Raw genomic sequence first — 27,324 nt, 5'->3', positions numbered from 1 at the left:
TCAGGAGCTATGGAAGTTATTGGGATGGGATCAGCATCTACCCATCCATTCAGCCCCATCCATCCACACCAATCCACCCATCCATCCATCCATCCATCCACCCATCCATCTATCCATCCACCATCCATCCATCCATCCATCCATCCACCCACCCATCCACCATCCATCCATCCATCCATCCATCCACCATCCATCCATCCATCCACCATCCATCCATCCACCATCCATCCATCCATCCATCCACACATCCACCATCCATCCATCCATCCACCATCCATCTATCCATCCACCCATCCATCCATCAATCCACCCATCCATCCATCCATCCATCCACCCATCCACCATCCATCCATCCACCCATCCACCATCCATCCATCCACCATCCATCCATCCACCCACCCATCCACCATCCATCCATCCATCCATCCATCCACCATCCATCCATCCATCCACCATCTATCCATCCACCCATCCATCCATCAATCCACCCATCCATCCATCCATCCATCCACCATCCATCCATCCACCATCCATCCATCCACCATCCATCCATCCATCCATCCACCATCCATCCATCCATCCATCCACCATCCCCATCCATCCACCATCCATCCATCCACCATCCATCCATCCACCATCCATCCATCCATCCATCCACCATCCATCTATCCACCATCCATCCATCCATCCATCCACCATCCATCCATCCATCCATCCACCATCCATCCATCCACCATCCATCCATCCACCATCCATCCATCCATCCACCATCCATCCATCCATCCATCCACCATCCATCCATCCATCCATCCATCCACCATCCATCCATCCATCCATCCATCCACCATCCATCCATCCACCATCCATCCATCCACCATCCATCCATCCATCCATCCATCCACCATCCATCCATCCATCCATCCATCCATCTATCCATCCACCCATCCATCCATTCATCCACCATCCATCCATCCATCCATCCACCATCCATCCATCCATCCATCCACCATCCATCCATCCACCCATCCACCCATCCATCCGTCCATCCATCCATCCATCCTCCGGTGATTACCAACCACAGAGAAGTCAGATCTCTATCGGGTTTTGTTCTCAGCCTTGTCCTGTCCACACTGAGGAGGGGCAGTAAAGCAGGAATATGTAGATTCCTATGAAAGCATCAGCTCATTCCACATGGCAAGAAGTGGAGCCAGATGGATCTGGTGGCAGGTGACACTTGCGGCAGGTGGGGTCAACCTGCCTTTTAAAGCAGGTTCATGGGAGCCTCTCTGAGGAGACGATGTTTGAGCAGAGGCCTGACCTAGCACCATGCACTGGAGACAAGCACTGCGGGGAAAGGGAGAGGCAGCCTCAGGGCTCTGTTCAGAGGCCACACGGAGCCATTGGGCAGATTCCACTGGCCTTTACCGGCTCTGGGCCTGGGGCGGCGGCTTGGCTGGGAGAGGGCTGGCCGGCCTGCTGCCCTGGCAAGTGGCCCTCTGGCTGTGGTTGTTGTCCTGCTTTTCTCTGGGTTTTACAAGCGGCATAACTTCTTGGTATAAAATGGGGTATCTGAAAAGAGTGACAGCGGAAGGAGCAAGGAAGCAGGCCCACATGCTTGCGGCGTCCTGGCCAGCCCCTCTGAATCCCCATTCCCAGGCAGCCGGGCTGAGCTGTGGCTTCTGGTCTGTCCATCGGGCCCTTCCCCGAACCCCCAGGGGCTGTCCAAAGGCTGCCCGCAGCCCCGGGCCACACGCGTCACCCCTACTGGAGGGCCTCCTCTTTCTCCCGACAGCTCCACCCTCGTTTCTGATAGACTTCTTGCCGGCCAGTCCTGGCACCATGTGAAGCTCTTGGAAGCAAATTGCCTTCCAGAGAGGTGGGCTTCATCCCCTTTGCCTTCCCTGGGCAGCAGCTGCGAGAGCTCTGGCCCGGCCAGCATGTCCAGCTCACCATCCTGAGGGCCTTCCTGTGGCCCAGGAGGACCACGAGGCCGACCTTGCCCTCCAGGATCCTTGGCCACGTCCCCACTTCTCACCTCTGCCATGAACTCTTTCAAGGGCGGGGGGCCTGCCCACCATCCCAACATGCCCCACCCACCCCCGGTCCCCTCTGGAGGTGTGGAATGGCTGAAGTGTCTGTACCTGGGGGCCCAGGGCCCCAAGGACAGAAGGAAGGGGCCAGCAACTGGGCCGTGTTTGCGACATGGCCCAGGTAGCATTCGCACGCGAGCTCCCTGTTTGGTCCTGGGCAGGCCCGGGAGCCTGATGCACTGTGTCTGCCGCCTCGGGCCACCTATGAGTCTGACTCAGTGGGACTCTCTGGAGTGGGGACGGAGGAATCCAACCCATGGCTGGGTAGCTGGGACCCACGGGGAGGGTCTGAGACTGGGGTGCTGTAGTAGAGGGACTGGCTGTGTCCCCCATACCCACCCCTATTCTGTGCTGGATACCTCCCGTCCGTGGCCAGGGTGGGGGGCTGCTCCTCGCCCCATGAAAGGGCTCAGAGGAGCCCAGGGTTTCCTAGATGATCTGACAGAGGGTTCGGGTACAGGGCCCCAAGTCTGCTTCCACCTGTGACCCAGGAGCTGAGTCTGTGCTGGTGTGGACCTGTGGGGTGGGGGGAGGGGTGAGAAAGAGTGTCGCATGTGTGCAGGATTGTGGGTGGGGGTTTGCGGGAGAGGGAGGCAGTGACCACCCGATGAGAAACAGTGATTTTCCATCCTTGACTGTGATCCCTGAGCCCGGTCACCTGCTGAACACTGATCCCTGGTCACCTGCTGACCCCTTTCCCCATTCACACTCTGAGCCCTGACCTTTATCAAATACTCGGCCCTGATCCTGGTCCCACTCTGAGCCCTGACCCTGGTCACACTCTGAGTCCTGATCCCTGGACACACTCTGAGCCCTGACCCTGGTCACATGTTGAGCCCTGATCCCTGGTCACACTCTGAGTCCTGATCCCTGGACACACTCTGAGCCCTGAGCCCTGGTCACACACTGAGCCCTGACTCTGGTCACAAGCTGAGCCCTGATCCTTGTCATAAGCTGAGCCCTGACCCTGGTCCCACAATGAGCCCTGAACTCAGTCACACTCTGAGCCCTGACCCTGGTCAACTCTGAGCCCTGACCCAGGTCACACTCTGAGCCCTGACCCTGGTCACACACTGAGTCCTCATCCTGGTCCCACTCTGAAACCTGAACCTGGTCACACACTGAGCCCTGACCCTGGTCACACACTGAGCCCTGAACCTGGCCCCATGCTGAACCCTGATCCTGGTCACACTCTGAGCCCTGACCCTGGTCACACACTTAGCCCTGACCCTGGTCACACACTTAGCCCTGACCCTGGTCACACGCTGAGCCCTGATCCCTGGACACACTCTGAGCCCTGAGCCCTGGTCACACACTGAGCCCTGACCCTGGCACCATGCTGAACCCTGATCCTGGCCACGCTCTGAGCCCTGACCCCGGTCAAACTCTGAGCCCTGACCCCAGTCAAACTCTGAGCCCTGACCCCAGTCACACGCTGAGCCCTGATCCCTGGTCATACTCTGAGCCGTGATCCTGGTCCCGCTCTGAGCCCTGACCCTGGTCACACTCTGAAACCTGAACCTGGTCACACTATGAGCCCTGACCCTGGTCACACACTTTGCCCTGACCCCGGTCACATACTGAGGCTTGACCCTGGCCCCACGTTGAACCCTGATCCTAGTCACACTCTGAGCCCTGACCCTGGTCACACACTTAGCCCTGACCCCGGTCACATGCTGTGCCCTGATCTCTGGTCACACTCTGAGCCCTGATCCCTGGTCACACACTGAGCCCTGACCCTGGCCCCATGCTGAACCCTGATCCTGGTCATGCTCTGAACCCTAACCCCGGTCACACACTGAGCCCTGATCCTGGTCCCGCTCTGAGTCCTGAACCTGGCCACACTCTGAGCCCTGATCCCGGTCACACACTGAGCCTTGACCCCGGTCACACACTGAGCCCTGACCCTGGTCACATGCTGAGCCCTGCCTGTGTGTCTTCTCCGGAACCTGTTCAGGACGCTCACAGATGATCACATGAGCGTCACGTGCTTACCGGGCCACCTCCTCTTCTAGACACATGCGACAGTTGGCCATGTGACATGCTCGTCTTAGAAATACTGAGTCAGAGGCTCCTGCCCACCGTACAGACCCTCCACCGGTCTCGCCCCCAGTTACACACACATTTCCACATGAAGCCTCAACACCCACACTCAGCGGCTCTGTTAACTCTGGCTCCTGACAGCTCCCTGGAGCCCCCCTCGCCCCAGGCACCCGCATTATGTGGCCTAATCCCCCCTTCCCAGCCAAAGACCCTGATGGCCCCCTCCAAAACCCCAGCTGACGGTGGCTTGGCGCCCCTCCCCCCCAGCACTGCAGCCGCCTGGCCCTGGCAGGGAGGCCCGAGGAGCGGGGGTGTTAGGCAGGGAAAGGGGGGGTCCCTGCAGAGCTCCCAGCTGTGCAGGAGCATAGGTGGAGGATGGGGTGCAGGAAGGAGAGCTTGCTGGGTGACGGAGCGGACGAGGGCCCGGAGCCCGTCCTGGGCCCCGCCCGGTCTTGTGGTCCCAAGAGGCCAGCTCCTGGCATCTCCCTCACGGCAGCCCGAGTTAGAACCTGGAAGTCAGAGCTGGTAAGATTCTGGGAGAGCAGATGGTCTCCTGCTCTCCTCTGCTCAGCTGGGACCCTGTGTGCAGGTGGGGGGCAGGGACTCCCCGCCAGGGCGCCTCCTGGGATGCCCGCGTTTTGGGGGGGGTGTGCTGGGGACCAGCCCAGGAAGGCCCCGGGACCCACACCCACATGGGCTGCGGAGCCTCTGACAAGTGCTCCCGGCTTGGGGGTTTCGCCCCCTGGGTGGCTCTTGGCGTCTTTACTCCGGCGAGCTGAGCCAGCGGAGCAGACGCCAGGACGGGCTGCCAGAGGGATGGCGTCCTGCACGCACCTGAAGCCCGACCCCGCGCCAGGCTCTTCAGACGTGCCTCCTTGACACACGCGGGCTGCTGTCTGCAGAGCGACAGGCCCGGGAGGCCGCCCGGCCAGGCCCTGCCACCCAGAGATAGGCGGGGCCCAGGCTCACCCCTCCTCTGGGACCCCTGCCCCAGTGTGTGTCCCCGTCCCTCTAAGGGCCTTGCTCCTATCCTTGGTTTCCTTGGAGAGGGCGGTGAGGGGCAGGCCGAGGGGAGGGGGAGCGGAAGGGAGAGTTGGCAGGGTCCGTCGGTCTCTGTCAGCCGCTGGGAGCCAGCCGGAGTCCTCCCACTAAGGCTGGTTTCTGATGGGGGGAGAGGAGGCGGGCAGGAGGGAGATGGGAGAGGGCGGCCAGTTCCCCCCCTCCCCACCCCCTGCAGCCCTGGAGTCCGCCCCAGCCCCTTCCCCGTGCCCTTCCCTTCTCTGAGTCTCCCCCCACTTCGTCCTTGGGGAGCCACGCTGGGGACCTGCCCTCTCCTGCAGGGGCTGCTGAGTCCAGGCGTTCCTGGCTCCTTGCAGGGGCGGGAGCGGGAGGGGGCAGATGGGCCGGGAGGTCATGGCACCCCACGCTGCTTCCTGGCTGACCGCCAGGTCCCCCGGCCCCTGCCCTCCGCCCCACGGGCCCCTCGCTGCTGCCCCCCTCAGGGACGGGCGGCGAATTGCGCCTGGCCCCTGTGCCCAGTTCTGCTGCAGCCTCGAGCAGCACCTGCTCTGAGAGGTGCTGGCCCCTTCCTGCCGTTTTCCCACACGCCCAGTCCTGTCCCCTCCTTCCCAGCTCAGACCCCGGAGTGTTTCCTGCCTCCTGTTTGCCCCTACTCCTGCAGAACGGGGCCCCCCGGGCAGGGCCTGGGTCTCGCCCACTGTCTACGTGTCTCCCCTGCTGGGGACACACAGTAAGGCCCCAGGAGGTGAACAGAGGCTGCCGGACTGTACCCTGTTTGAAGGAGGCCCCTCATCCTCAGGGTTCTGGGATTCGCCCATTCCCTCCTTCTCTGCAGCCAGTCTGCCCAGTGGGGTCTGACCTCAGTGACAGCGTCCCACTGGTGAGATGCTCCCATGCCACCCACCCAGCGGGATATCCAGGAGGGTGCGCCCACCCCTCACCACTCACTTGTGGGATGATAGGGGCCCCCTCAGGAGGGTAGGGGTCAAGGGAGCTGCCCCCACTGGAATGCCCGCTGGGCCGGTGTGTCCCAAGGGTGGGAGGTCCTGTGTGCGTCCTCCAGCCACACTTGGCGGGTCAGGAGAGCTCCTTGTTCCAGCTCGGGGACCCCCGGCTCTGCCACACCGGCCGTGCAAGCCTGGGCCCCAGCTTCTCTGACCGTACGATGGAGGAGACAGGTGCCCTCCCGTGGGAAGGTGTCGCCAGCCCCCCAGCCCGCACCAGGAGCCTCACAGGCCGCGGCAGAGGATGGGACTGCCAGTGCTGGCCGGAACTGGCCACGGCCCTCCCCGCCCCCTTCCTCTCCTGACCCTCTCCCTTGCTTTCCCCTCTCATTCTGCTGGACGGCATGCTGGTCACTCCTGGCCGGTGACAGACCCGGGGGCATGTCTGGAGAGGGGGCTCCGGCCGAGGACGGGGTGGTCTGGCCAGGAGTGTGGCGTGTTGGTGTGGAGGGCGCATCTCGGGGCGGAAGCCTTCCCTGCACACGAGCCTCCTACCGCTGTGTGTCCAGCTGCGACCCGCGGCCCCTGAATCCGTCCCGCGGCCTCTCCGAATGCGCAGGCGGGTGGGGATGTGGTCCTCTGAGCAGAGCATCCACGGAGACACAGGGGTCAAGGAGGGGGGCCCCTGAGCTCAAGTGGGACCGGCACTGGGTGGCACGTGGGCGGCTTTGTTTCGGAGGTGCCTGCAGGGGCAGGAGATGGGCCGGCGGGCGTGCGGTGTAGACCGAGTCAGCTACATTCCTTGTCTGTGGCCACAGGGCCGAGCGGCCAGAGGCCTGGGAAGGGGGGCCTGGGACCAGGCGGGGCCGTTGCCATGGGCACCCGCAGTCCCGCAGCAGCACCCCCCACGGGCTCCACCGCGTGAGTCTGTGCCGGGCCCTGGCCGGGGGGGGGGGGGGGGGCGGGGGTTGGGCCGCATTGCTGCAGGAAGGGGTGTACACCGCGACGCACTGGGCCCCTCTGGCCAGTGCACAGAGTCGCTTTGGGGTGCTCCTAGCAGGGCCCCGTCCCCGTCCGTCTGTCCTTCCAGGGGCACCGTGCCGGAACCACATGTTCCCAGCGGCGCCCACCCACAGGGCACGCTGACCCCATGGGCACACGGGGCCCCCCTGCGTCTACCCAGGAGGGGGCTCCCCTGCGCTCCCTGCAGGGACTGCCCTGCCCAGACCCCGTCCTGCCACTGTCCCCATCCTCCCGGGACCCTCCCAGGCCCAGTCCACCCTGCGGGCTGCCGGGCCTTTGCCACGCTGTCCTTGCAGCGGCGTCTGTCCATCCCTCTCTGAGGCCAGGCCCCCAGGTGTGGAGCACTTGCCGTGACCTGGCATCTGCACGAGAGGGAGCCGCAGGGTCCTACCTGCTGCAGGCCTGGCCTCGAATCTCGGCCCCTTTCCTTACTAACAGGGTCACGGTGGGCGAGCCCTTTTGGTTCCTTGAGACGTGGGGTTGCCGCGGGGCCGAAATGAGGGGATGGGTGTCGAGTGCAGGTCGTTCGGTGGGAAATGGTCAGCAGGTAGGCACTGTCCCTACCCCTCCTCCAGGAAGCTCGTGAGAGAAGTCCCCTCCCTGACCCGCACTGTGCCCTGCGGGGTAAGCGCCGGCCTCCAGGGCCCAGCGTGAGGTTCCCCAGCTGGAGCCCACCTGGAGGCGGGCAGCAGAGGCCCTCGGGCCCAGCGCAGCGTGTGCAAAGGAGCCGAGGCAGGGGCCCACGGGCTGGACTTGCAGGACGGGTGGAGCCCTCCTCCCTTGAGATGCTTGCTTTCCCTCCGCCCGAGGCTGCGACGCTGGTTTCTTGAGGCAGAAAGGTCTTAATCCCACTCCCCAGGCAGCCATGGCCCCTGCTGGTGGCCTGGGGACGGGGGGGGGGGGGGGGGGGGCGGGGGGGTGCGTGACGCGGTTTGTGGGAGGGCGCAAGGTGGGACAGCCGTGCCAAGGACTCCCAAGGTGTCAGCGAGGCCCGAGGGCCCGTTCTCGCCCCCAGGCCTCGGGGCCGGTGCCGAGGCGGCAGGAAGCAGGGCGCGGAGGGATGACCTCGAGCGCCAGGGTCACTGGGCCTTTGGGAGTCCGGGGGACTGCGAGATGCCTGGAAGGTGGGCGGCGGTCGTGGTGTGACAGGCGGTGGCGACGGTGTGGCCGTGTCCTCGGGTGACGGGGTGGCGCGACCTCCCGTAAGACAGGTTCCGTCTGCACAGCGCCCGGACACGGCAGACGCGAGGAGTGCTCGCTGGTGAAAGGGGCGACGGGCTTGGCGGCTGGAGTCGGTCTGGCGACGGTCGCGGGGCTGGTTCTGAGGCGGCGAGCCGGCCACGCTCGGGATGCTCGCAGCCGCGGTGACGCCAGGGACCGTGACAGCACAGAGACAACGGGACAGCGGCGGGGACGATGGTGCTGTTGATGCCGGTGGTGGCAGTGAGGGCGCGGATGGCGGTGATGGCCGCGGCTGTGTTGCTGGTGACAGTGTGATGGGTGACGGTGGCGGGCGCGCGGCCGACGTCGGGTGTGGTGGCGAGGACGCTGCCGGGTCGGGGTCGTGTGATGACGGCGCTCTCTCGGGGGCGGCCCGTGGCGGTGGCGACGTGGCGGTGATGGTGGCCTTGCCCACGCGTCGTGCGGATGGTGGCGGTGAGGGGGGCGGCGGCCACGGGTGCGTTGTCGGGGGCACCGATGGTCTTCATGCAATGTCGTCTTGGCCTCGGTGGCTTCGGGGCAGCTGTAAGGGCACAGACAGCGGTGAAGGCGGCGCGGCGGTGAGCTCGCGGCCCCCTCCCTGTGGGGCCTGGGGCACGCCTGTAGCGCAGTGGCCAGCCGGACCACAGCGTCAGACGCCCCTGGTGTGGAGCAGATCGTGTGGGAGAGTGGAGGGAGGCTGGGGAGGCTGTGGCATCTGGGAGGGCCTCTTGGAGGCCACCGGGCTGAGCAGGCTGTGACGGGTGGCCAGGTTTGGGATCTGTCAGGGGACACTGAGCACAGAGCCTGCCAAAGGCAGGCCAGGGAGGGGCTTCCTGGATGAATGATTAAGCAGACCCCTGGCGGGAATGTGGGTGCCAAGGCAGTGGTCCATCAGTGGGCAGAGGTAGGGGACAGGAGGGACAGAGCTTGGACGGAGGGGTGCCAGGGGGAGTTCTAAGTGAGGGGACAGGCTCAGGTTGGGTCCCAGGGGTGCAGGCCTCTGAGCTGGGGGGAGGTTAGCAGGTGGAGCAGGGTCAGCAGGCGGGACCGCTGGCTCGCAGGGCTGGGGGGCCCCGGGCCCCACCCTCTCCCAGAGGCCCAGGTCTGCCCCGGGCATGGCGGATGTGAGGGTGAGAACCTGGACCACGGGGAGGGCCAGGTGTCCAGGCCTGCAGCGGGGAGCTGACTCCGAGTGTGGCTGGCACCAGATGGCAGTGAGGAGGCATCTCAGCATCGTGAGCAGAGGCTCCCGGGACGGGATCCTGCGGCTCAGACACCGGCCGCACCAGGAGGGCCAGCCCCATGCGCACGCGCGCAGGCCGGGTCTCACTGGGCAGCACGCTTAGCGAGACCTTGGTCAGGCAGGTGTCCCTCCCCCAGGGTCCATGTGTTGCAGCTGTCAGGGTCCTCCCAGGACCATGGGTGTCGCCCCCAGGACCTGAGCCAAGACAGCATAGAACTGACCTGGGCCAGGCCATGGTGGGGCAGACACGACCTGGTCTGCAGGTTCTCATGAGCTGGTGGCCAGCAGGGATAGGTCTGGGCACAGAGGGAGCTCAAGGGGGCTTCCCCAAAGGACCAGGTGAGTCAGCCGGGGGACAGGAGGGCCCATGGTCAGAGATGCCAGCCAAGGTCAAGGGCTGGAAGCAGGAGACAGTGCATGTGCGCTGGGTCATTCTGGCTCCGTCCAGCTGGCGTGGGCCGGCAGGTGCAACGGGGCCGAGGGAGCCTGGGAGGCCTGACGCGCTCTGGCTGTGGGCTGAGGCAGGACCCAGGGAGAGGGGTCCTAGCGCAGAAGCAGGGCAGGACCCGAAGGAGGGGTCTGGTGCAATGCTCGGGAATTCACAGGCTATCCAGGTGGACTTTCTGGAGGAGACTGAGCACAAACCTTGATCTGTGGCTCAGAAGTCAGCAGGGAGAGGTGGGGGGTAGGCGTTCTGATGGATGAAGTGTGATTTAGCAGGCCTGGTCCTAGGCGGGAGGGCTCGGGGAGCACGAGGGGAGCCCAGCCCACTGATGATCTTGAAGACCGGGCTGGAAAGTCCTGAGGGGCCTCTAGAAGCCTCTGCGGCAGATACTTTGCCCGTTCCCGGTTCCCCTATTGGACTATGTTGTGCCCACACCGGCTTTTTTCGATCGTGTAGGAGGCTACCTATGAGTCATTCACACTCCAGCGTGAATTAGCCCATCAAACCCCAGGGGACCCTGACGGTTCTAGTCCCGTAATAGACCTGCTCCGTGGGCCGGCAGGAGGCTTCATGAATGCAGCGAGCGCCCTGGTTCGGTGGGTGGACGGACGGGGCGGGAGGGCCGGCTGTCAGCGCACCCTCTCTGTTACCGTCCCCCGACGTACTGTGAGCGCCAGGCCCAAGGCAACGCGGCCCCGTGTCTCCCACAACGACGCACTGGCGGAGCCTTGGTTCTCCCTTCACAGGGGAGGCAGCTCAGTGCCGAGAAGCTGGGACGGAATCCGCCTGAGCGGGAACAGTGTGCCTTCTTGAGCTGGGCACTGGCCAGGAGGCGGGGGGCAGAGGTGCCGTGGGGTGATCCTCCTCCCGGGGTCTGTGACGCCCCTTGGCTCCCACCCACCCTGAGCGGGGTCGGGGACCAGGCCCGCTGCTGATGGCGGCCTGCTTATCTTCTCTGAGCCGCTCTGGGCCTGGGACACGGGGAGAGGCAGCGGCTCCGCTCTGAGTGCTGAGTGTGCGGTGGCAGGCAGGGGGGGTTCTGTCCCGGGAGCCCCTGAATGTGGCCCAGGGAGAGCCCCTGAGGAGCTGAGGTCAGGTCAGGGAGGCTGGACGGGCCCCCGGGGCCCTAGGGTGTCTCAGTGAGGAGGGGACCGTGGGAGCTTTGAGCCAAGGACGACCCTGGTGTTTGCTGGCACCGTGGGAAGGCTGGCCGGAGCTGCTGACGGGTGGGCCGTGGGCGTGGGAGAGAGCGAGGAGCGAGGCGGCGGCGAGGTTGCGGCGGGCAGTCGAAGTTTAGAGGAGCAGGGCGGGCTGCCCAGGCTGGGCCGGCGCTCTCACCGGTGGGCCGGCAGCAAGGTGAGCAGGCAGGGCCCGGGTCTGCCGTCCCAGAGGAAGCTGCGGAGGAGGACACTGACGCCGTGAGCAGAGCAGAATGGAGGAGCCGTGGGTCAGGGACCGCCTCCCTGGGGGAGCCCAGGAGCCGGAGGTGAACCAGCCTGGCCTCCCGGCAGGTCAGGCAGTGCGATGGGGGAGGCGTGGCTCTGCTCTGGGAGCCCTGGTCAGATGGGGAAGACACAGCCCCCGCCCCAGACCTCCCCTGGACTCAGGCATGGACGAGCCCCCGCTCTCACCCTCTGGGTCTCCCTGCCCTCCTGGGCCTGGGGTGCCACTGCCCCAGCTCCTCCTGTCGCCCTGGCCCTGGCGAGGGGAGGAGGAGCAGGTGTCACCGGCCCAGATTCCTCAGGCCTGGGCTCCGGGAGCGGGGGCGGGGTTGGCTCCACGACCCAGATATTCCAAGTTTCGGAAGCTCGGTCAAGAGGCAGCCCATGGTCTCCCAGTGCAAGCGGGAGAGTGACCTGCCTGGGCTGCAGAGAAGGGGACGGGCGCCCAGAGCGGGAAGCATCCCGGTCAGACATGGGAAGAAGATGTTGGGGTGTACGAGGAGGCCTCCTAGAGGTTTTGCCGAAAGAAGGACTGAGAATCCCCTGGCCTTTCCCGGGTTGGAGGGGGAACCTAAGAGGCCAGCGCCGGGGCTGGGGTCAGGGACCGCCTGTCCACCTGTGTGGCTGCAGGTCAGCCCCTGGCCGATGTCCAGCACCGCACGGGAGGCTTGGCCAGCCCTGGGCGCCCCGCATGGCCTGAGTTCTTTTCCTGGTGTGGGGCAGGGAGGGCAGGGGGCACTTGGGCAGGTCACCTCTCTGTGCTCCGGGTCCCGGGTGATCCTTGACGGTCCCTCAGATGTGTTCCCCACAACCCAGGGGTTCGGGGGTTGTGTGCCTGGAGCGGCGTCAACAGACAAGGCTGGGCGCTTGTCTGCGGGCCCTGCCGCTCGTGCTGTGTGGCCCTGGGCGAGGGTGCCTCCTCTCGGAGCCTCAGCGGCTCTGTCTGCGTGGGGCAGCTGAGGGCTGTTGTCCTGCTTCAGGGACAAGACGCACAGGAAACCGTTATCACCCAGGAGTGGGAGGGAGCAAGGAGAGGGTCCCTGTCCCAGCGTGCCTCCCTGACACTGAGAGCGCCCCCCCACCCCACCCCGTGCCCTCCTTACAGAGTGAGCACCTCAGCCCGCCTCTGGGAGACCGATAAGCTAATCAAAGTGGGCTGCAGTCCCCCACACCCCCCTCTGGGAGATCGATAAGCTAATTAGCATATCCTCTTCAGGAGCCGGGGCTGCAGTTCTCCCGGGAGGTCCTGCAGCTCTCAGCCTGGCACCCTGTAGGCCCCGCAGCCTGGCTGCAGACCAGCCCAGCTGGCCTCAACCCCAGCCTCGGCGTGCCGGCCCCTCCCCGGCTCCCAGGCAGGAGAGCCGGCTTCCGGATGCCCCCACCCCTCTCTGTGCTTGGAGGAAGGGAGCGGAGGCGGGTCCACGCCCGAACACTGAGCAGCACAGTGGGGACGGGAACCAGGACCGGCTGGCCCCGGACTCCTGCTCGCAAGGATGGCTCCAGGGCTGATGTCCCCACGAGCCCTGAGCTGGATAGCAGGCGGCGGCCTGGCCGCAGACAGGGGTGGTCTGTGGGGCTCGCTCTCTCTCAGAGCGGCGGTGTTGGCCATCTCCTGGCCTGCGCCGTGGTGGCTGGCTCGGCATCTGGCCAGTGGCTTGGGCACGTGGGGACGGTCACATATGCAGCTCCGGGCGTGAGGACAGGGAGCTTCTGGCAGGAAGGGGCACACAGGGGCCGTGGCAGGGGCCAGCGTTGGCCAGGGCTTAGCGCCCCATGCCCCTGTCCCACGTGGGGCCCTCACACCTAGCGAGGCCCTGATAGGCCTCTGGCCAACGGTGTGGGGAGGACTAGGCTGGACCTGGGGTCCCCCGGGGAGCTCCAGGACGCTCCAGGACCCTACACTCGTGGGCTCCTTCCATTGTCCTGGTCCTGGTTTGCAGCTGGTGGTCTCTCCATCTCTGGAGGCAGGACGTGGAGAAGGTCTCTGGTCTTTGGGTCCGGCTGCCCCCTGGCCCCCGCTGTGACGAGCGGCTGCTTCTGCATTTATCTTATGGAAGCCCCCGACATGGATGAGCTTCGAGCTCCCCAATCCTGGGCCCTTTGAGCGCAGGCCACAGTGCTCTCTTCTCCCTGAGCTCTAGAGACAGAGCAGGCCGGCTGGAACTCCGGGGTGTGGTGGGGTACTTCCCAGGGCCTGAGCCCCGGTGCTCCCACGGAGCCTACGGCTGGCTCCTGGGCCGTGAAACTCTGCCTGGCCGCCACCTTGAACTTGGCCCGTGTGGGCCCCAGGGGCCAGCCCCCACTTCTTCTTCTCCGCATAATGGGGTCAGGTCCTTCCCTGAGAGAAGGGAATCAAAAGACCGAGGCCCACGTCCAGGCTTCTGGCCCAGCCCAGAATACATCCCTGCCCCCCGGGGCCCGACGCTCAGAACAGGGATTGTGTAACATCTCCTGGGCACCCGCACCAGCCCGGGCTCTCAGATCCCTGCAGCCAGTGACGGTCCACGTTCCCGGAGATGCTCCCGCGTGCACGCAGGCACGGTGCTGGGGGCCTTGCCGTGTGTGCCCGCTTCACCCTCCCTGTTCTGCAGCTCAGGAAACGGGGGCTAGCGGCGAGGGTAGGGAGCTTGCCCAGGTGACACCCTGAAGAGGTGGCCAAGGCTGGTGGTTTGCAAACCCAGGTTTTGAGCAGAGGCAGCACTCCCAGGGTGTGTGTGTGTGTGTGTGTGTGTGTGTATGTGTGTACACACCTGCCGGGTCAGGGCCCCCATGGGGAGAGCACTGGGCAGGGAGCTGACGAACCCCAGCCTGCTGGGCGTGCAGGGCTGGGGTAAGGCAGTCCAGCTGGCGACAGCGCTCTGCGGCTCCACTGTGCTTGGGCACAGAGGCCTGATGCCACCCCCTGGATTCTAGGGCAGGTCCAGGGAAGACCCTCGCTGCAGAAACCTGCAACTTTCCCCGAAGTCCTGAGAGGAGGCCTGGGGTCTGAGTTAGTTGCGGGAGAGCGCAGACCTTTTGTGGCCCTGGGTTTGCAAGACCCCTGCGGGCTGTGGATCCCCTGGCAGGGTTTCCTGCTTGAGACATGCCGGAGCCCCCCCCCCCCCCCAGTCCGCAGGCCCAGCGGCTCTGCAGCCCCCACCCCCCACCCCCCACAGGCCAGGGGCTCCAGCAGGCAGGTCCAGCCCAGGGCGAGCTGCGGTGGCTGGACGCTCCTAAGTTCCTGGGCAGGCCGGCGGCCTTGCAGGGATGGGGATTGGATCCACCGCGGCGACTGGTTCTCGGGCGGCCCCGGGGTGGAAATGGAAAGGCGCAATCCCCGGCCTCCAGACAGCGGGGAAGGCTGTTGTGCGGCGGGCGCCAGGGGCGATCTGAACGCGGAGGGGGAGGCGGGGGCGGTCCCAAGGTCACCCGCGGGGCGCCGGGTTCCGGGCGGAGGCGGCCCCCCGCACCCCTCCCGGCGCGCCCCCGCCGCGCCCGCCGCCCCCGGCTCCGCTGGGCTCGGCTCCGCTGGGCTGGGGCTCGGGCTCCGGCTCCCGCTCGGGCTCCGGCGCTGGCGGGGAGGGGGGGCGGCGGCGGCGGGCGGGGCGCTCGGCGGGCGCGGGGCCAGGGCTCGGCGGCCCGCGCTCCCGAGACTCGCTCTCCCGCGGCTCGGCGGCGGCCATGGGGCGCGGGGCTCCGGGGGCCGGCGGCGGGGCGGGCGCGCGGCTGCGGGCGCAGGTGCGGGCGCGGGCCGGCGGGGACAGGGGGCCGGGCCGCCGGCCGCCCGCCGCTCACGCCGCCCCTGTCCCCCCCACCCCACCCCGTGTGTCCCGCCCCCCAGGCCCTCCTCCCCCGCCCCCCCGCAGCTCGGGCCCTGGTCGTGGCGCGGCTGCCGCACGGTGCCCCTCGACGCCCTCCGGACGCGCTGCCTCTGTGACCGGCTCTCCACCTTCGCCATCTTAGCCCAGCTCAGCGCCGACGCGGTGAGACCCCGGCCGGGACGCGGGGGGCGCGGGGTGGGGGCGGGGAGGGGGCCGCGGCGGGCGCTTCCGGCGCGGGGGTGGGGGGGCGGACCCATCCCTGCCCGGGGCCCTGCGCCCGGTCGGTGTCGTGGCCCGCTGGCCTCTGGAGAGGGTGGGTGGGAGCCCGGTGGGTGGCAGCGGGGAGTTGGGGACCCGCCCGGGAGGGGCTGGGCAACCCCCGCTCTCCCCCAGGGGCGGATGGGTGAGTCTCCCCCACTCTCCTTGGGGGCCTGGACCTTGGAGGGAACCCGTCCTCAGGGAGCCGTGCAGGCTGGGCCCAGGCTTTTGAAGACTGGGGGAGGGCTCGGCCTGGCGGAGCCCGAGTACCCCTTCACTTGGCAGTGTGCCCCTCAGCTGGGCGACAGGGCCCTGGCCTGCCAAGCAGAGGGAGAGGAAGGAGCACCCACCTTGGCTGGGAGGCCTTCCCCGCCCTCCCCAAGTGGACCCTGGTCCTTGGAGGCCGCCACCTCCCCAGGTCAGGATCCCCGGGTGGCTGAGGGTGCTGGGTCTGGCCCAGGTCCACGGCTCCGCTGGGGAAGGCCCCATCATCTCAGGGGCCTCCTTTTTGTTCCCGTGATTCTTGTGGGGGCTGCTGGTTTCTATGGCGACGGCATCTGGGGCCAGCTCCCGGGCTGGGGCCCTGGGTGCCGGGCTTGGCCCCCTGGGGCTGAGGGGGTTGTCTGTCGCAGAGCTGAGCACCACTCACGGGTCCCAGCAAACACCCCCCTGCCCCAGTCACCGAGCCCCCCAAGGAGGGAAAGGGGCTGGGGTCTTCGCTCACTAAGACCCCAGGTCTAAGGATCACTGAGCTGCAGATGTGGAGGGCAGACTGGGGTGGGACACATGGCTGTCCTGGGCTTTGGGGCAGCTGGCCCTCCTCCAGCGGAGGCAGCACAGGCCTCCCTTCAGGAAATCCTGGGTTCAGTGTGAGAGATGGCTCCGGGCCTCTCTGAGAACGTTCTGCCCACCACCCTTTGTCCAGTGGGACATGGATAGGGAGCGCAGTGGTATCCGCTAGGGTTCCCCATGGGGGCAGAGCCCAATGGGAACCCAGAGGTCATCACTACCAAAACCTTCCATTGGCAGGCAGGTAAACTGAGCCCTGGGGAGGGCGACTTGCTCAAGGTCTTGGGGCAAGTCGCTGGACGGGGGTCTGTGCTCTTGGTCCTGACTTTGGGGCACTCTCCCCCATTCTCCTGTCCCTGTGACAGGGCTGTTGGTGTTGTCGGTTCTGGGGAGGGCCCTGAAAGCTGCAACCAGGGCCATCCCCGGGGACTCCCTGGAAGAGGTGGCTTTCTGCGTAGGTGGTCATCAGTGGTACAGCAACAGACTTCTGCACGGGGAGCAACCAACAGGACTGAGGGCTTCCCGAGTCCCTCGAGGCCAGACCCTGCAGGACAGGGTCCCCAGGTGGCCACCCATCCTTCGGAGCAGGGAGAGGAAGGACAGGGGGCAGGGAGCATTCCGGAGTGGGATGTGTGCCCAGGGTTGGTGTGGCTGAGTGTGGACGCACAGGCTGGTCCCTCATACACACAGACTCCAGCCTCGTGCCCCGTCACTCTGAGCGCCGCCCCCCCCACCCCGCCGTCAGATGGAAGCGGCAGCCCTGAGGGTCGGGCCAGCTGACAGGGGCAAGGGAGGGCCCTGCCGGCCCAGGGTGTGCGGTGTGGACCGCGTGCGCAGTCCGTGCCTTCCGCAGAAGGTGGCGTCCCACCAGGGGCTGAGCTCCGGGTCAGCGGGGGTGTGGAGGCAGGGTCTGGTGAGGGGCAGGTGGCCGATGCTGGTGAAAGCTGGTGGAACCAGGAGCAGAAGGCTTGGGGCCCCGGGGCCTTACCCCCAGCCTGGCCTGCCCCGGGGCCGCTGGGGCCGGGCATATGGAGGTCGACGTGTCAGGCTGGGCAGGTCTCGGTCTGGGAGGGGTTGGAGGTTTTGTTTGGTGCGGGGGTCGGCAGCCACAGCTGGGGGGCTTCTGGCGTCAGCGTCTGTAAAGCTGGGACCCCATCCCTATATCCCAGAAGGGGAGCGGAGGCTGAAGGCGCAGCCGCTCCCAGGGGCCTTGGGGCTGAGGGCAATGTGCCTGGCCACTGGGAGCCTCGGTGTCCCCAGCAGTAAGCTGGCACAGTGGTCATCTCTGCCCGACCCCAGGACCCCACCACGGGCGTGCGCGTGAGCTCGGAGCCGGAGCACCAGAAGGGCCAAGGCCCTGCCACCCCCCTGGTGCCGGCCTGCCAGTGAAGCCTGCTCGCTCCTCCCTGTCTCTTCCTGGCCGGCTCCGGCTCCGGGGCTGACCCCGGAGACCCTGAGTGGGAGGGCCCGAGCACGAGGGTGAGATCGCAGTCGTGCCGCCTGTGAGGGGCTGGGGCCTGTGCCAGACCCCAGTCCTGCCCGGGAGGAGCACGGGGTCTACGTCCAGACAGGCCCGCGGCAGCCCAGGCCAAAGGGACAGGTGCTCTGGGCACGGCGACAGCTTCCTTCCCTCCCCACGGGTGGCTCGGGAGGGGAACACGGGGAGGAGGTGTCTTGCGGGGCCTGGAGGGGCGAACAGGTGTTCACCGGCTGAGCTTAGTGGAGAGGAGCAGTGGTCGTGCCGGGGAAGGGGAGGAAGGCAAAAGCCAGTGGGAGACAAGGTGGGGCTCAGGGGGCAGGGCAGGGGCACATACAGGGCCAGTGCTGGGGAGAGCTGGAGCCACACCCCAAAGGCGGTGGGGAGCTACGTGGTGGGGGGCGACGGAGGATGGCAGTGCGATTGGGCCCTTGGAGGGCTCCTACAGAAGTGAGGACAGAGCACCCCAGCCGGTAGGTGAGGTGGTGGCAGAGGTGGGCTGGGCCCGGGGCAAGACGGGCACCGCCTACCTCTTTCCTGGCTGGGCTGGGACAGGCGTGGGGGCTGGGGTCTGAGCAGGTGGAGACGCCGGGAATCCTGGGGCCCGGAGTGGCCACGGGGACGGGGAGTCCAGGGGTGGAGAGGGGGTGCGGGGCTCCCTCCCCAGAGCCAGGGAGGAACGAGCTCCCAGACGGGGGCATGGACCTGGTCACTACCCCCCCCCCACCGCCCACCACCACTGCCTCCCGAGCTCCGTGTGCAGCCAGACTGTCAGAGCCCAGCTGTGCCACTGACCGCTGGGCGGGTGAGCGGTGGCTCTGAGTCACATCTGTGAGGGGGCGATGGATGCTGTCTGGCTCCGAGCTGCAGTGGGGCCTGGACACGGGGAGGGATCCACAGCACAGGGCACAGCCTGGCAAGGAGGAGCACTGGAAAGCCAGCTGCTGCCGTGATGTGCTCGGAAATGTGTCCCCTGCCTCCCCGGGATCAGGGCTCAGCATGGGACCGGGGGTCGGGGCTGTTCTGTGTGCGAGCTGTGAGCCACGGGCGGTGTTGGAGCAGTAACAGGACAGCAAGGACGGCGCCCAAGGAGGGAAGTCTGCGCGTGGGACATGTCGGCTGTGTAGAGGGTGCAAGAGGAGAGGGACAGTGGGGAGTTGATGGGGTAGAAACCAAGGGGGACCTTATAGACAACAAGAAAGAATTTCTGGGTGTGTGGGGGCCCTGTACCCCAGTGAGTCCCCAGGCCAGGTGATGGGGCAGAGAGACGAGGGGCTGGTTCAGACTAAACCAGGTCAGTGAGGGCTCTTGGGAGATGGTGACCTCTACGCTGAAGGCAGAGCCAGCCATGTGAAGGTCAGAGGAAGAGCACCAGGCAGTGAGAGGAGCATGTGCAAAGGCCCTGGGGTGGCACAAAACTTGGCAAGGGAACCGGTCTCCGGTGGGAGGCCGACTGGCTTCTGCCCTCTGTGTGTGGGTTGGGGCCAAGCTCCTGCCCAGAGATCTCCAGTCCAACCCTCCCAATGAGGGCTAGAGCTCCTTGGCACCCTGCCCTCTGGTTCTCCCTCCTTCCTTCCCCCCCATCATCCAGAGCCCGCAGGCGGGGGCTGTCGGGAGTGACGGATGAGCCGGGTGGAGAGGAGAGCGCGGACGGGCAGGTGGGCAAGCGGGCCGGCAGGTGGCTGCCAGGTCTAATGAGGGCAGATGGAGGCAGATGGCCACAGAGGTCGGGGCCGGAGCCAGCCACAGAGCGGGTGTGAGCCACTCGCTTGGCCACCTGTGACTCGTGTGGCCAGCCGGGCTTCAAGGTTCCCTGGCGAGTGAAGGGGTGTGAGCCGTGGCCCAGCTCCCCCGCTGCCCAGGGACCTCCAGCTCCCCGCATGGAAACAGGTTCACCCTGGGCCGTGACTCCAGGGACCTCCAGCTGCTTGGCTGACCTTGGCTGACTTTCTCCCTTTTCCCGGAGCCTGCCTTCCCTGGCTCCATTCATCTGGCCAGCCGCGCGGGCTGTGTCTGAGCCGGGCCTGGCCCGAGGGGGCTCAGGAACGGGAGGACGTGGGGCTGCGGGGACGGGCAGTCCCCTCCAGCGGCGGGACCCGGGCTGGAGCCCAGCAACACCCAGAAGGGCCTGGAGGGGGGCGGGGGCAGGAGGGGGCGTTTCCAGTGTGGGGAAGGGCAGCCCAGGCCACAGGGACAGTACACACGTGGGTGAAGGGCAGAGCGTGTTCTCGGCACCGTGCTGTCCGTGGGTAGGGACAGCGGCGTGAGGTGGCCCGGGTTCCGGCTCCGACTCTGGGGGCCCAAGGGAGATGGAAGGCGCCGCCTTGGGACAAGAATGTGGGGCCTTCTGAAGCCGGTGAGGCGGAACAGCCTCCCTGGGCAGCCCGCCGGGGTCAGCGGGGTCAGAGAGCTGCCCTGAAGAGCGTCAACCTACTGCGACCGGGAGCGGGGACAGGAGCTTCCCCCTTAGGGTGGGGGAGCCCCTAGGAAGCCCCACAACCCCAACTCGCCTCCTCCTCCCTCGAGCGCAGAGCCTGCAGGCTGGGGAGGGGCTGCAGGGACCCGTGTCCGTCCCTCCAAGTGTCCTTGGCCTCCTCCAAGCGACCCCAGTCCACTGTGCGGTGGCCCTCTGTGTGCACTGGGTGGGCCAGGCAGTGACACGGGGCTGAGCTCACCGACTGGGTGCTCAGGGCTATGTGGTGGGGAGCAGCCGGGCCGCCCAGCCCAAGGTCCCCCCGAGAGGCACCACATGACAGCTGGAAAGGGTGTTCTGGGCAGAGGGACTGGCAGCGGCCACAGCTCTGCCTCGGTGGGAAGGAGGGGGTGGCCGGTGCCGGGGGTCAGGCCCGGCTCAGCAGCCTTTGGAGCATTTGGACGGCCGGGCAGGGGGGACCCTGAGCAAAGCGGGGTTGCCATCTCTAGTGGCGTTTGACGTGAGTCTCCGGCAGCAGCTGGGCGCAGAGCCGCGGGGGCCGGGCTCAGGCAGGGGGTGGGTGTGCGGTGCTGGGATCCGGCAGAGCAGGGGGAGGGGAGGGCGGAGCGGAGAGCAGGGGTGCTCGGTGGGGCTGTGGGCAGCCGGTGCTGGGGTTGGAACCGGCGTGGAGGCAGCCGGTGCCGAGGGGCCCTTCCAGGGAGCCCGGGGTCCTGCTCTCGGCGGGCGTTCTGGAAGCACGGGGCCCAGGAGAGCTGTCCCTGTGGTGGGGCTGGCAGCCCGCGAGCCAACTGTGACACGGGGACGCGGTCCTCCTCTGGAATTGGGGCGGGGGGTAGTCCGTGAAGTGCAGACAAAGCCTTCGTCGCTAGGCTCGGCAAGTGGCTCTGAGGACACCACGGTGGGGAGGTGGGTGCCCAGAGACCCCGCCCAGGGGCCAGCGCAGAAACGCGGGCAGCACAGGTGGGGGGCCGGGGTGGAGAGGGGAGGCTCCCGTCCCCCCCCACCCCCGGTCTCAGCCGGCAGGGGCCCCACCCCCTCACTCCGCTCTCTTTCCGCCCCGGCATCCTCAGAACATGGAGAAGGTGATCGTGCCGTCGGTGACGCTCATCGTGGGCTGCGGCGTGTCATCCCTCACCCTGCTCATGCTCATCATCATCTACGTGTCCGTGTGGAGGTGGGTGCGGCCTGGCGCGCGGGGCGGCTGGGGGGGTCCCGGGAACGGGGCGGCCGGGGTCAGGTCCTGTCCCTTCCCTCTCTGAGGACAGCCGTGGGGGGTGCGCTGGTCCGGAGCCCCCTTCCCAGCCAGCAGCCCCCCCGCCCCGTCTTCTCCTGCCCAGGCCATCAGGGATGGGCCGCCCCACCGCCACCCTCCGCTCTCCATCCCCCTCCCTCCCCGACGGCCCCCCACCTGCTCCACAAGTGGCGCCCCCTGGATGCCCAGGGGCGGGGTGGGCGGGCACAGGCCTTGGCTGGGCTGGTTGCCCTTCTGCTCCTGCCTTCCCCTGCTGCCCGCAGGAGGAGCCACGCTCTCTCCTGCCCTTTGAAGGCACTGCCTGGCCGGCGCCAGCAAGTCCGCTCCCCAGCCCAGTGCCCTGCCCTGGGGCCTCAGAGCCCCAAATACCATGTCCTGTCATGTGGGTGTGCACGTCCAAGTCCTCTCTGAGCCTGGGTCGTGTCTCAGGGCAAGAACCTCTACTCCCATCCCTGCCCCTCACCCCCTCCCCCGGGCCGCAGGGCCTCATCGCAGGACCCCAACTGCCTCCCCAGGCAGGGTCGGGGCAAGGCAGCCATCCCTGGCCATCCCAGCTCTGGGGGAGGGACGCATGTGAACAGGCCTGAACCCGGGCCCGTGACCAGGATGGGCTCAGGTGTGTGAGGGGTGTGCGAGGGCAAGTGTGAGCCTGTCGGCGGGTCTTGCCTCCCCGCCCCCAGAGCCCTGGTTGAGCTCCACTGAGCAGAGGGTTCGGACAGGGAGTCAGAGTCAAGGTCACCTGCCCCCACAGCTCCATGGCCCGGAGCTGATGCCGCCCCCGAGGCCAGCAAGGAGAGATCGATGTGTGTCGTTGGTGGGAGGCGGGGCAGGCGGCCTGTGTTCCCCTACCCCCCTTCCTGCCCGGGGGCAGCAGCCAACCCCTCCTGGCCAAACCAACTGCACCCCGCAGGCACCCCGTGGCGGAACCTCCTCCCCACCCCCACCCACCCAGCCCCTCCCTGGAGGCCTCTGGGACCGGGGACCGGGGACCTGTCACAGCATGTCCAGCCCTCCCAGCTGTGGTTCTGAGGGGTTCGCCAGTGGTTTTCAAAGCGCCTCCTTCCTGTGAGCTGTGGTCGGGAAGGTGGTCTAATGGTCCCCACGAGGAAATGGAGACTGACACAGGGAAAGTGACTCGCCCAAGGTCATATCTCGGGCCCTGAGGCACAGCCCTGTCCTCTCTGCCCGCCCGCATCCTGCCCCTCTGAGCTCAGCCGCAGCCCTGGCTGCAGGTCTGTCCCCGCCACCCATCTCACAGATCCAAAGACTGAGGCACAGAGGGGTTGAGCCCCTCGCCCAGGGTTCCACCGCCAGGATGAGGCTGGGCCGCTGCATTCCCCAGGCTCTGCGGGCTGCCCTGGGAACAGCTTGGTCTTCCTCCCTGGAAGTCAGGGTCAGACAGGGTGGGCAGGGCTGGGGGCAGGGGGCCCGCTGTGGTGAAGCCAGGAGCAGGCCGAGCCCGAGACCCCAGAAACGAGCCGTGTCCAAGGATTGCAAAGATAGGGAGAGGATCCCGCACAGAAAGGGGGAAACTGAGGATAAGCCACTCCCAGGGGGAATGGGCGGCTGGGGCTGGCGGCTCCCCGTGGCCCTCCCCGCGCCGGACCGCGGGCTGGAGTTCAGGACCCGGGAGAGCGGGAGCAGGGGCGGGGGTGGTGGTGGCGTGGCAGGGAGGCCTGCAGGGAGGAGGCGGCGTCTAGTCTCACCGTGGCCGCAGGACCCCAGTTCCTGGAGACGCGACCCCCCCCATCCCCCGCCGGGGCACTGAGCCGCGCTCCCACACAGGTACATCCGCTCCGAGCGGTCGGTCATCCTCATCAACTTCTGCTTGTCCATCATCTCCTCCAACGCCCTCATCCTCATCGGGCAGACCCAGACCCGCAATAAGGTGCGTGAGCTCGGCCCTTCCCTGCACGTCCCGGGGAGCGGGAGCCCGGGCGGGATAGGGATGCGGTGACAGGACCCCAGAATGCTCCCAGGGAAGCTGGTGCTGACCTCCTGTGGGGGTCAGCCTCCTGTGGGGGGACCTGACCTCGGGCCCCCCGCGAACACCCGGCTCGGGCCTGTCCCGGCCTCTCCGAGCTCCTCCCATGGGGCCGGCCCAGGAAGGACGCCCAGGCCCCTGCCCGGCCTGACCCGCCTGCCTGCCCTGCCCAGGTGGTGTGCACGCTGGTGGCCGCCTTCCTGCACTTTTTCTTCCTGTCGTCCTTCTGCTGGGTGCTCACCGAGGCCTGGCAGTCCTACATGGCTGTGACGGGCCGCCTCAGGAACCGTCTCATCCGGAAACGCTTCCTCTGCCTGGGCTGGGGTGAGTGGTGCCAGGCGGGGGGGGGGGTGTCCCCCCGGCCTCCGCCCGCTGTCCCTGCCCCTTGTGGCCCTGCACCACCCCCCGGCCTCTGCCCTCGTCCTCCTGGGGCCTCCACGGGGTTCCCAGGTGAGATGTGACGGCAAACTCTCTTTGAATTCCAGATAATGAGGTATTTTTTAAGGATATCCCGGTTGACGTTTGGGACATTTAGAAGAAAAATGATTTCTTGTTATCTGAAATTCAAGTGTGATCAGGCGTCCTGCATTTCGTTCGCTGACTGGCCGCCGTGCCTGCGGCCGTGGGCCCCACCCTCGTCCACCTCCCGTCCCCTCTCTCTCCTGCTCAGTGCGACGGTGTTCAGGACTCCGAGGACCCATTCACCCCCTCCCCGCCCCATCCCCCGGGCTGGTAAGAGGCGGAGGGTGGACGGGGGCTTGGAGGGCAGGAGGATCAACTCCCTTTCTTTCTGGTCCTTCGCAGGGCTCCCTGCACTGGTCGTGGCCATCTCTGTGGGATTCACCAAGGCCAAAGGGTACAGCACCATGAACTAGTGAGTCGGGGCAGGGTGGGGATGGGGTAGAGGCCGCTCGGCTCCCCCAGACCCTCCCACTGCCCTAGAAGGTGACAGCTGGCTGCTGCCCGTCTCACAGAGGAGAGCCAAGGCTGGGAGAGGCTGGGAGTCCCGGGGCTGGAGGCCGCCTCCCTCCCCAGCTCCTCCCTGGCAGTGGGCAGCAGGATGGGCGAAATCGGGGCTCAGGGCCATCAGAGCCTCAACCCCCTCCTTTGGTACCCTTGGCCGGGTCTGTTAGGCTCAGTTTTCCCTCTGCAGCCGTGCGTCCGTCCCTGCATGACTGCGGTGGCCAGGGAGCTGTGTGGCCCCGAGGAGGGCAAGGCCGGTGGTAAGGGGCCTGTTACTCCGATGAAGTCAGCGAGGCCCCGAGGGGTCAGCTGGGCCAGGCAGGTCCAGGGGCCTTGAATGCCAAACCAGGAAGCTTGGGGAGACCCTAAAAGCAGTGTAGCTTCCCGGGGGCGTGGGGAGCCAAGGCCTGCCGGGGGCTGCAGCCGCAGGCACGGGTAAGAACAGGGGAGCCAGAGCAAGGAGGAGTGGCTGTGCAGGCTCGGCTCCCTGTGGAGCCCCGGGGGGACAGGCCATGGCTGGGCCCTGCAGCAAGGCCCCCTTGGGCAGCAGGGGAAGCGGACATGAATGAGGTTCTGGTCACTGGACCCCCTGGTAGGGTGAGGGCCACGAGGGGGTTACGGGCACTGCCACACAGCTGAGAGGGCCCAGCGGATCAGGGGAGCACCAGGGGCTTTGAAGGCTAAAGATGAGTTTGTCTGACCGTGTGGGGTGGACGCTCAGGGCAGAGGGAACAGCACGTGAAAACTGCAGCGTCTTCACTGGGCCCGGGGCTCCTGCAGGCCGCCTGTCGTGAGGTCCAGGAGATCTGGGGGAACGTGGGGCTGGCGACCACGGCTGGTGTGGGGAGAGCCCGGCCCAGACGCACGAGCAGAGGCCTGGGTTATCTGGCCGTGGGGCCTGGGTTGCGTGGGCACGTCGGGGGCCGGAGCAGGGACCCGACCCAAAGTTTTGGCACCATGGCCGGAGGAAGGGTCCGTGCGTGAGACTGGGGAGGGCATCGGAGGAGAGTTGGGGGCCAGCCTGGGGCGGTCAGGACAGCCTCGTGTCTGCCCGGTGCCTGCTTCTTCCTCTGTAAACTGGGGTTCATGGGGCCGCGGTGGAGGGGGTTTCCGAGGGCTCCGATGCCCGAGTGAGCTGCTGTGTGCTGTGCCCCAGGGGGCCTGCTGGGTGCCGAGCTCCTTCTGCCACTCCCCAGCGTCTTGCCGGCCTTCCCTGGGGGGCGGGGACGTCAAGACTGGCCACTGACCAGCCCGTCTCCCTCCCCAGCTGCTGGCTGTCCCTGGAGGGGGGACTGTTGTACGCCTTCGTGGGACCGGCCGCCGCCGTCGTGCTGGTACTGACCCCTTCCCCGCTGGCCCAGGCTGGGCCCTTGGGCTGTACCTATTGCCCCTTCAGGGTCACGGTGGTCACCAGGGGGTGGGTGGCGTTCCTGGCCCCCTGGAGCTGCCCTCAGGGTACACAGGTGCGGACACGGGGGCGGGGGGGCGCCTGCGATCTTGGTGAGCCCCGCCTGCATGGGTAATGGGCACCGGCCGGGGACTGGCCAGCAGGTCCATGTGGGCTCGCGGGCTGAGCGGCCGGATGGGGGGGCCCGAGCAGGCGGATGGCTGACCCAGGACAGCAGGGAGTGCCAGCGAGGCCTGGGGGACGGGTAGAGCAGCTAGCAGAGCCGGGGGCCGGGGGCCAGGGCTGGGCCCTTGCTGCAGGCCCCGGCTGTCCTGCTCTGGAGAAGGAAGCGGCGCCTGCTCTCGCTCGCCACGAGTTCCCGGACGCCTTCGGGGAGGGATGCGAAACAGCGCCACGGGCACCGAGTTCCTGCCTCCCAGTTCGGGCTGGGCAGGGGGAGCCGGGCACGGCTGGGGTCCCCGCACCCACACTGCCGGAGCCTGTCCCCCTCCAGCCCTCCGCCCCCACGCAGGGCCATACACCACTCTGTGCTCCGTGGCGGGGGGCTGGGCGCCTGCGTGGGAGGGCGGAGCTGCGGGCAGCGGGCCTAGCCCGAGGGTCCCGGCCCCTTTATTCCTTGAAGGGAGAGGCCTCCGTGCCGTGCATGTCAACGCGGCCGCTCGGGGACCGGGCCAGCTCGCCATCTTAACGGCGGGCGACGTGGGAGCGGGGAAGGCTCAGCTGATGGAGGCGGGAGCTCCCAGCCCCCACGTCCCCGCCAGGGTGTCTGTAGGGCAAGGCCGGGGCCCCCTCAGGAACGTGGGGACACGCCGGTCAAGGCCGCGCAGAGCCTGCTGCGGGCAGGGCGGGGATGGCTGGCAGCCTGTCCCCCTGTGGCTCCGGCCTTCTCAGAAAATGAGGTCACCTGGGAAAGGGGCCTCCGCCCCAGTCAGGCCCTCCGGGGCTGGTGCCCGCGTCTGGGAACTTTCCGTTCGCACAGGGATGGACGGCAGGGCCTGCCCACGGCAGCGTGCGGGGTCAGGGGCGCTGAGAGCGCTGGGGCCGCGGGCAGTCGCCCTCTCGTCCTCCTGCATCCGAGGGGTCCGGGACGAGACCTCGTTCCTCCACCTGAGGCCTCTGCAGAGTGGGAACCCAGGGGAGGGCGTCCGGGGGGCAAGGGAAGGAGCCGGGAGCCTCCCCACCCAGGAGAGAAGGCCAGAGATAGGAAAACCCCAGGGCTCCAGGGCCGCGGCAGGGCTGACAGGGGCCCCCCGGGGACAGCTGCCATGGGCTGTGGCTTGCGGGACATGAACACCGGAGAGCACTTGCGAGGGAGCCGGTGCCCAGCAGGAAGGAGGCAGGGAAGATGCCATGCAGAGAGCGCGGGGGCAGTGCACCCCCGGGAAAAACCTAGACAGGGATGCTGCCCACGAGACGGCCCTCGAGGCGGGCCTTCGTGAGGGGTGAGCTCCCTGTCATGGGAGGGATGTAAGGAGCAGGGTTGCTGAAAGGCTGGCGGTGGCCACA

General features: G+C 67.1%; 1 protein-coding gene across 1 annotated transcript in view; it reads left to right on the top strand.

Annotated features, from left to right (window-relative positions):
• Positions 1 to 27,324, top strand: part of ADGRB1 (adhesion G protein-coupled receptor B1) — a 76,299-nt gene that overhangs the window by 34,371 nt on the left and 14,604 nt on the right. The window contains 6 exon segments of the mRNA XM_046014090.1: positions 15,274 to 15,415; positions 21,282 to 21,385; positions 23,249 to 23,351; positions 23,621 to 23,771; positions 24,252 to 24,321; positions 25,678 to 25,744. Of these exon segments, the coding sequence (XP_045870046.1) occupies positions 15,274 to 15,415; positions 21,282 to 21,385; positions 23,249 to 23,351; positions 23,621 to 23,771; positions 24,252 to 24,321; positions 25,678 to 25,744 (637 nt within the window).

This window comes from Meles meles, chromosome 1 (assembly GCF_922984935.1).
Source record: "Meles meles chromosome 1, mMelMel3.1 paternal haplotype, whole genome shotgun sequence".
Lineage (NCBI taxonomy): Eukaryota > Metazoa > Chordata > Mammalia > Carnivora > Mustelidae > Meles > Meles meles.
This window is presented reverse-complemented; position numbering and strand designations above follow the sequence as displayed.